Source organism: Podarcis bocagei (genome assembly GCF_964188305.1).
Source record: "Podarcis bocagei genome assembly, chromosome: 18".
Taxonomy (NCBI): domain Eukaryota; kingdom Metazoa; phylum Chordata; class Lepidosauria; order Squamata; family Lacertidae; genus Podarcis; species Podarcis bocagei.
Genome location: NC_138144.1, coordinates 7,160,490 through 7,170,084, shown reverse-complemented (window position 1 = coordinate 7,170,084; position 9,595 = coordinate 7,160,490). Strand labels below are relative to the sequence as shown.

Genomic DNA, 9,595 nt, shown 5'->3' with positions numbered 1-9,595 from the left:
GGAATCTGTTTGACCTTATGCTCTTGGCTGAGTTTGACATCCAACAAATATCCGGGTAATTGAAGTCCCCCATTACTACTATCTCCCTTCCTTTTGCATGCTTGGCCATCTGTTCCAGGAAGGCATCATCTATGTCCTCCGTTTGGCTTGGGGATCTATAGTAAACTCCCACAATGAGGTCACTGTTATTCTTCTCTCCCTTAATTTTGACCCAAATGCTCTCACTTTGGCTTTGAGGTCCTAAATCTTGGATCTCTTCACAGGTATACACATCCCTGACATATAACGCCACTCCTCCTCCTTTCTTGCCTGGTCTGTTTCTCTGAACAGGAGGAGGAGGCAGAGCCAGAATGAGATCCCTGCTCCTGTTGCAGCTTCTGCTGCTCATGATGCCCTTTGGAGTCTGCGGGAACCACAAGGCGAAATGCCCCTTGAATCTGGTCAGGGATGAAACGGATGCTTGCAATTACTACCGGCCTGGACACTTTCTCATCACTGGGATCATATCTCCAAAACGCTTTTATGAGGAAACTCCATACGTCTTTTCTCAGACACCCTTTGCCAGCACTGAAGGGTATGTACTTACAGTTTCATGGTTCTCCAGTCCTTCTAGTGGTTCCTATTTATCAAGGAAAGAGCCCCTTTCTCAGGGCTGGGGAGCTAAGGGCTGATGTTGCAGGTCTACCCTGCCCTGACCATTGGTCTTGCTGGCTGGGGCTGATGGGAGCTGGGGAGTCCAGTAAAAGATTCCACCCAAACCTCTCCCATTTCCTTGTTCCCTGGGTCTTCCTTAGTGAAACACTCTCCTACCTTTGATTCTGTGTTGCTTTTAGTAGAATGCAAGGATGCCAATGAATCTGGTCAGAAGTCAAAAGGATGCACTGAATTTTCCCACCTGCAGGATGCCATGAAACTCAGGCAATTCCCAAGGCTCAAGGGTTTTATTCAATATTATTCCATTTGGACAATTCAGAAACTGTTGTTAGGGAATGCTACAGTTTTAGAAATGGAATTTAAGATCCTCTGGGTGACGTTTGGTGGCTGAAGAGCAGAAAAGATGTACTTTAATTGAAATGATGAATAAAATAATATGAATCAGGAGACTTCCTTGTTCGTGGAGTCAGGTCTCTAAAATGTGAAAAGGAATTATTCCTTTTTTCACATACACAACTGGCCTCATTTCTAAGTAGTGAGATGTTTGATATTTCTTCACTTAGAATCCATAGGTACCTGTTTCCTATCCCAGAGGGAGGCATGAAACTCAAGCAATTTCCAAGCTGCCAAAATTATTTTTTGTTTATTCTATTCGTATCATTTGTGAACAACCTTAGCCCAGTTCTCTTGACACAATACCACAGGAGACCTACAGCCCACCATGGGCTACATTAAAGGTTTCCTCCTCCAATCTCAGCACTTTTTCCTTTCTGTCACTGTCTTTTAAAAAATAATTAGAAGCGTTTTAAGAAACACTTGAAAATGGGTGGATTTTTATGGGTGGAACGATATGCTTCAAATAAAATGATTATATAAAAGAATACAGACAAGGGTGTGTCCTCATTAGTGGAGTCACTGATCCAAACGTGGGCAAAATTAAAGATTTTACCACACACTCAAACCTGAAAGCCACCAGGCCTCATTTGTAACTAAAAGGGGACTGAGGTATTTGGTGCTTCTCCTCCTTCAATCAAATGGTCTCTTATCTACCTATAGTCTTGCCCCTTGGTAGAAGCCAAAGACCACTGCAGCAAAAGCAGCCCTTGCAGCAACTTCCCAGTATATCACACATTTTGAGGGGCACCTTCATTTCTTACTCATAAAACCATAGTAGAAAAGAATCTTTGGGTTGTAGAGATGGAAGGAAACTGAAGGAATCTCACCTGAAGCATCCATGACACATGGTCACCTTCGGAGGGAGTCTCTTCCACTGTTGAACAGCTCTGTGTGCTGTTTGCATCAAAGCTCCTGTCATGGAGCAGAGATCTGCAAATTTTAATTCTATACCAGTCTGTAAATGGTTTGATATTAATGTAAAAGGATAAATAAATACTAATCTTTGTGGATCATATAATGCTTCCTCCCTCCCATTCATATGAATATCAGTTTTACTCTTTTTAAATAATTCATTTATTGCAGGGACGGAACTAGGTTCCACTGGCACATGTTGTCTTTCCTGTTCACCATCCAAGAGATCAACCAGGATTTCAGGCTCTTAACCAACATCACCCTGGGCTACAACATCTATGAGAACTATTTCGATGCAAGGATGACTTCGGACGCCATGCTAGAGCTGCTTGCAGGCAGTGGATGCAATATTCCCAATTATCACTGTGGAGAACAGAATCACCTGCTGGCTGTTCTTGAAAGAAGCAACACTTTCATCTCAAGAATGATTTCAGCCTTGTCAGGCATCTACAAAATCCCACAGGTACCGTATTTTTCGTCCCATAGGACGCTCCGTCCCATAGGACGCACCTAGTTTTTTGGGGGGGAAATAAAGGAAAATTTTTTTTCCTTTATTTCCCCCTCAAAAGCAGGTCGGGGAAACAGAACCAGGTCGAGGAACAGCGGGATGGCGGCGCTGCACCTCCCTGCTGTCCCCCGAGTTTGTGGGGCTGGCCAATGTCTGCCCCGCGCGAGGGGCGCTCTGCATCAGGGCGCCCCCCCCTGCGGGGCGGCAGGCTACTATCCGCAGCGTGGGGAGCCTTGCGGGGAACTCCTGCAAGGCTCCCCACACTGCGGATGTCTGCCTGGCGCGGGGGGCGCTCTGCTTCAGGGCGCCCCCCCCCTGTGGGGCGGCAGGCTGCTATCCGCAGCGTGGGAAGCCTTGCGTGGGGAGCCTTGCGGGGAACTGTCTGGACAAGATACAAAGATTTATTAGAAAGTAAGACCCCAAGGTGGTTGTCACCAATGGAAGCTAAGGCTCAGAAAAGACTCAATATGAAGGCCAACTGGCCAAAATATTGGGAGATAGTAGAAAAAGATGGAGACATATGGAAACTGCAGAGTTTTGAGAAATTGAAGGACAAAGCGCGAGATTGGTTACATTATGGTCAGATCAGGGAGGTCTTTAATAAGGACAAAAAAACAGGCTTCCAAGTGGAAAAATCAAAATTAGAAACAGAACTGTTAGAACCTAAAACCAAGGTACTTTCAAGAATGTATAACTTGCTGTTAAAATGGAATACTCAGGATGAAACGGTTAAATCAGCTATGATAAAATGGGCGCAAGACATTGGCTATAATATTATGTTTGCTGACTGGGAACGGTTATGGACCACCGGTGTGAAATTCACGGCATGTAATGCCTTGAAAGAAAATATTATGAAAATGATATACAGGTGGTACATGACCCCAGTCAAGCTTGCAAAAATATACCATTTGCCAGACAATAAGTGTTGGAAATATAAAGAGACTGAAGGAACATTCTTTCACCTTTGGTGGACGTGCCCAAAGGTTAAGGCCTTCTGGGAAATGATCTATAATGAACTAAAAAAGGTATTTAAATATACCTTCCTGAAGAAACCAGAGGCCTTTCTCCTGGGCATTGTCAGCCAAATGGTGCCAAAGAAGGACAGAACTTTCTTTATGTATGCGACAACAGCAGCAAGAATACTTATCGCAAAGTACTGGAAGACAGAAGATCTGCCCACTCTGGAAGAATGGCAGACGCAACTGATAGACTACATGGAATTGGCAGAAATGGCTGGCAGAATCCGAGACCTGGGGGAAGAGACAGTGGAAGAGGACTGGAAGAAATTTAAGGATTATTTGCAAAAGTATTATAAACTGTATGAATGTTAGAATGATGCAGGATATAAAGATAACGTGGCATCAGTGATATATTTGAAAGGAGTATGCAAAATTGGCTTATAAGAACAAAGGTAAAATATTATGTCAAGCTCAAATAATTGATAATAAAAGGGAAAAATTGGAGACATAATAGCTGAAATGTATAATATAAAATAAGATTTGAAAAAAGGTGAAGTATTGCTGAATAAGATTTTGTAAATGGAAAAACTGAAAAGGGAGATGTGAGGGAGTCAAGAAAAAGGGTTATGGAAATAACATTTAAGAAATTGAACCTTTTTTTCTATGTTTTTTAATGCCTTTTTTGCTTTTTTGTACGCTTTGTATGTTTTTCTTGTCTTTTTTGGTTTTTTTGATTGATTGTGATGGTGTTTTTCTTTCTTATTGGCTGTGAAGGTGAAGTTTTTTGTACTGTTTAAAACCTTTAATAAATATTTTATAAAAAAAAATAGAGCTGCTTGCAGGCAGTGGATGCAATATTCCCAGTTATCACTGTGGAGAACAGAATCACCTGCTGGCTGTTCTTGAAGGAGGCAATACTGTCATCTCAAGAATGATTTCAGCCTTGTCAGGCATCTACAAAATCCCACAGGTAAGTAGTGGGAGAGCATGGAGGGAAAGAGAATTTCAACTGTGTAGAATTCTACTTTCTCTTTGGATAGGTCAAGCAGGGATATTTTTAAAAATGGGAAAATCCTGAGCTATGGATCCAACATCCCTTTTTCAAATCTGAGCCTTCACCAACTTGACACCCCCAGATGTTTCAGACTAAAACTCCCATCAGCCTCAGCCAGCAGAGATTTAGATATCAGTCATTTCATATGATTAAATACCCGTTATGATGAAAATAAAATAAATTGCTGATCTTTTGCTTTCCTTGCTAGATCAGTTATGGCTTCACTGCCCAGGTTCTAAAAGGTAAAACCCTGTTCCCTTTTGTCTACCGGATGACTCCCAAAGAGGAAAGTCAGTACCAGGGGATTGTTGAATTGCTCCTGTATTTTGGATGGACGTGGATTGGCCTCTTCACTCCAGACAATGACAGTGGAGAAAGATTTCTGAGCGCTGTGAAACCTCTGATGCTCAGCAAAGGGATCTGCATTGCTTTATCAAAAATCGTACCAGAAAATGATGTAAATCAATCTATCAGGCCTGGGGAACCTTTTTTCCTATGGAGACAAGTTGGGGTATTTGTTTCCTATATAACCAATGCACTGGGTATTGTAGCACTCATGGCAATAAACATGGTATATGAGAAGGAAATAGGGGTGAAAGTCTGGATCACAACAGCTTTGCTAGAAATCAGAATTGGCTTTCACCTCCCTCCAGATATGTTCCAGCACCTCCATGGTTCTCTGTCCTTTGCAATTCAGACTGGAATAAGGAGCAGCAAAGGTTACAAATGGCAGACCAGTCTTCTGGATTATTTGAATCAAGCATTTCAGTGTTCATATTCAAAGCATTTGTTGTCCATGAAAGGCAGGGTAAGATGCAGAGAGGAGGAGAAACTGCAGCCATTGCCCCAAGAGGAGCATGACAGAGCCCTGTCCCAAGACAGCTATGGCACTTACATCAATGTTCAAGCTGTGGCTCAGGCCTTGCATGCTTCGCTTTCATCTAGATCCCAGAGGAGGCTGATGGGGGAGGAAGGAGAGCAATGGGGACCCCAAAGGCTACAGCCGTGGCAGGTATTTCCTTCCCCCTTTTGCAAACTGCAGTCCACACAGATGCTGATCTTGACTGTGGATAGACCTGCAAAATATCATAGTTACTATTAGTACTAGTAATAGTAGCATACAGCACAACGTTTCTCTGATGAAAATAGAGACGTCCCATAACGATAATTTTACTGTTGATAACCAGAGTTTTTTAAAGGCGGAACTCATTGAAACTCAGTTTTGGCACCTCTCAGGTGGGTGCCATTGCCATTCTCAAAGGGAGGTGTTCATGGTGAGTTCCGGCACCTTCATTTCTAGAAAAAGAGCACTGTTTACACATCTTCTTCAGTTGCCTCAGCACTCTGGGCAGCTCCCAACATAAAGAAATTCATACTAAAATATTAAACATATTAAAAATTCCCAATATAGGATTAGACGGCTTGTGGGTTGAATAACTCCACATCCACCAACATTTCTCCAACGAAAATAGGGACATTCTAAGGAAAAGTGGGAAATTCTGGGATCAAATGACAAACTGTCTCTAATTCAGGGACATCCCTGGAAAATTGGAGCACTTGCAGGGTCTGTAGTAATAAAAATGGCTGAATAGGAATTCCAGTCTACATGAGATACACGCAGGCCCCAAATCAGAAGAGGTTGAAGTGAGTAGGACTGAGATATCCATCTTGGATTCAAGGTTTCTCAGTGCTGGTGCTTTCCCCTGTGATTCCAGCTTCATCCTTTCTTAAGAGAAATCCGGTGTTTGAATACTTCCAGAGGCAGGCTGTGCTTGGATGAGAACTGGGAGCTACCAGCGGACTTCAATATTATGAACTGGGTGATGTTTCCCAATAAGTCTCGTGACCTTGTGAAAATTGGGAATATAAGGAGAGAGACGTCTGCTGGCATAAAGTTCACCATTAACCCAGAAGCCATTCAGTGGAACAAGAAATTCAATAAGGTAGGGCAAATCACAGAGGGAGAAGGCTAGGAGATGATTACTATGTTTTTCCTTAAACAACCGCTGAAAAATGACCATATCAGGTTGACCAATGGTGTCTTGACCCTCAATAGCAGCTGCAACCACCACTCCTTCTTTCCACAGCAGCTGAGATAGGAGGGGGATTTGGGGTGCTCAAAGAAAGGATAGAGCCCAGAGGTCCTCAGAGAAGACACCATCTATTTCCGAGCCAGACTGAGAATTTAAGAATTCTGGACAGAATCTTTAACCGAATGGACTACGTAGATAAGAAGAAAAGGGAAAGCCCCTAGTAAAAGTGAACTATTGGGCTTTCATACAAGCAGAAGGATGGAAAGTAATTTATTTTAGAAATGATAATTACTGATTTATTGTGGATTTTTTAATTTGTGGAGTAAGCTCACTTGTAGATGTTGCAAATGTTACACTATTGTATGTGCAGGAATTGAGAAATGCACAGCTGTTGGTGAAGGAGGAGAAATTAAAATTTTTTGTAATGTAAGGTTAATGTTAAGAAATGACATTTAAACTAAAAACTAGGGAAATACATCAGCAACAAGAGGAAACCTTGCTTGCCTCAAGAAAAGAGTGAGGGAAACCAATATTTGGAAAAGTCATATTAAATTTGTCTTTATTAGTGGATGAGAGATTATCAGAATCCTGAACTTTGTTTTTTTTTATAATAATATTTTATTAGAATTTTCCAAAAAGTTAACATCAACAAAAATCAACAAAAATCAGAAAAAACAAACAAGCATCGAAAATCAAAACAGAAAAATAAAAAAAGAAAAACACAAAGGAAAAAATTTAGCATAAAAGAAGAACACTCTTTTATATTAACAACTTTCAAAACCTTATTCTGAACTTTGGGGAAATCACATTTCAGACTCCATTGCCATTTTCTTTGAAGATTTATTAAGCAGGGAAGCAGGTAAACGGAGAAGAGGAAACAGAGTTCTGTGGCGCAAACCTCAGTTGTCCTGAAATAATTATGAAGAACAAGATATTCTGTTCGCCCCAATGGTCAGTGGGGGGTTGAAAGGACCCTGATGAGGGGTCAAAGGCTGCAGTCCAGAGATCCGTTTAAATTCACTCTAGGTGTGAATTAAGGTAAAGGTAACGGGACCCCTGACCATTAGGTCCAGTCGTGGCCGACTCTGGGGTTGCGGTGCTCATCTCGCTTTATTGGCCAAGGGAGCCGGCGTACAGCTTCCGGGTCATGTAGCCAGCATGACTAAGCCGCTTCTGGCGAACCAGAGCAGTGCCCGGAATCTCTGTTTACCTTCCCGCCTATTTATCTACTTGCACTTTTGACGTGCTTTCAAACTGCTAGGTAGGCAGGAGCAGGGACTGAGCAACGGGAGCTCACCCGTCGTGGGGATTCAAACCGCCGACCTTCTGATCGGCAAGCCCTAGGATCTGTGGTTTTACCCAGAGTGCCACCCGCGTCCCTATGAGTGAATTACATACCCACAAATACTCCTAACTGTTCCTCTTTGTTGCACCTTCTTGTCTTCCTGGTTAGACCGTACCTCGTTCCAGGTGTACAGAAAGATGTCGACCTGGATATGCCAAGGTGGTTCTAGAAGGACAGCCCGTTTGCTGCTATGCATGTGCTCGGTGTGCGGAAGGGACCTTCTCCGCCCAGGAAGGTGGGTGACTCCAAGGGGGAAGGTATTTCTGGAGAGAGTAAACACAGGGCAGAAATCCAGTCTCACCCACTTTTTGCGAGAATTCTGGAGACATTGTGGAATGTGGCTCCTTCCTCAGTTTCTTTAGGATTAATCGCCTTCATTACATCCTGGAAGAGAGTTGAAAGGAATGATCATAAGGAAGAAATCTCTAGGATTTCTTCAAAACATAATAGAGTTCTTCAAAACGTAATAGAGCATAGATCATTAGGGATGCAAGTGATGCTGCAGCTACTCTTTTTCTCTTCCCCAGATTCAGAACATTGCACCAAATGCGCAGAAGATCACCATTCAAACAAGGACAGAGATAAATGTGTCCCCAAGATTATCATCTTCCTGGCTTATAAAGAATATTTGGGAATGGTGTTAGCTTCCGTTGCCCTCTTTTTATCTATAACAGCAGGAATTGTGTTGGGAATCTTCATTAAATACAAGGAAACTCCCATAGTCAAAGCCAACAACCGGGACCTCTCCTACATCCTGCTCGTCTCCCTCCTGCTTTCCTTTCTGTCCTCCTTCCTCTTCATCGGGCGCCCAAGGAAAGAGACCTGCCTTCTCCGACAAACGGCCTTCAGCATCATCTTCTCAGTTGCTGTTTCTTCTGTCTTGGCAAAGACCATCACGGTGGTGCTGGCCTTCCTGGCCACAAAGCCCGGGAACAGGGTGAGGAGATGGCTGGGCAAGAGTCTGGCCAACTCCATTGTCATCTCCTGTTCTGGGGGGCAAGTTCTCATCTGCACCATCTGGCTGGGCTCTTCTCCCCCATTCCCAGAGCCCGACATGCGCTCCCAGGTGGAAGAGATCCTCCTGCAATGCAACGAAGGGTCTGTGACCATGTTCTACGTTGCCCTCGGCTACCTGGGCTTCTTGGCTGCCACCTGCTTCACGGTGGCTTTCCTAGCCAGGAAGCTGCCCGGCTCCTTCAACGAAGCCAAGCTGATCACCTTCAGCATGCTGGTCTTCTGCAGTGTTTGGGTGTCTTTTGTGCCCCCCTACCTGAGCACCAAGGGCAAGTACATGGTGGCCGTGCAGATCTTCTCTATGTTGGCCTCCAGCGCTGGGCTTCTGGGCTGCATCTTCCTTCCCAAGTGCTACATGATTGTGCTGAGGCCTGATCTGAACACAAAGGAGCACCTGACAACCAGAAATTAAGGGGACATATGATTCTTAAAACATTCCATGTTCCTGATGTCCAGAAGTGCATAAAGGAAACACACCTGCTCATCCATGTTGCTCATTCTTCATCTGTGAAAGAGATTGTGTTCCTTCTTAGCCCAACTTTTATGTAGTTCTGTTCACATAAACAGGAAGATGGGAGGAAATGTTTTGCTACCTTGCTTTGCCCACAACTACAATGAGTCCTGGTGTACTGCCCGTAGTTTGTAATCTATTATCTTTTAATAATTTTGTGTTTTGGGAACTTATATTTATCTCACAACAAGATAGAGAGGGAGATAGGA

At 43.4% G+C, this 9,595-nt stretch overlaps 1 protein-coding gene across 1 annotated transcript; it reads left to right on the top strand.

Moving 5' to 3' along the window:
- Window positions 1–302: 302 nt before the first annotated feature.
- On the top strand, window positions 303–9,428 carry LOC308577751 (vomeronasal type-2 receptor 26-like). The gene is made up of 6 exons (XM_081178183.1): window positions 303–574; window positions 2,134–2,425; window positions 4,692–5,495; window positions 6,199–6,426; window positions 7,970–8,096; window positions 8,389–9,428. Exons 1-6 carry the CDS (start codon window positions 351–353, stop codon window positions 9,285–9,287), a joined length of 2,574 nt encoding a protein of 857 aa, XP_081034309.1. The 5' UTR covers window positions 303–350; the 3' UTR covers window positions 9,288–9,428.
- The last annotated feature ends 167 nt before the right edge of the window (window positions 9,429–9,595 follow it).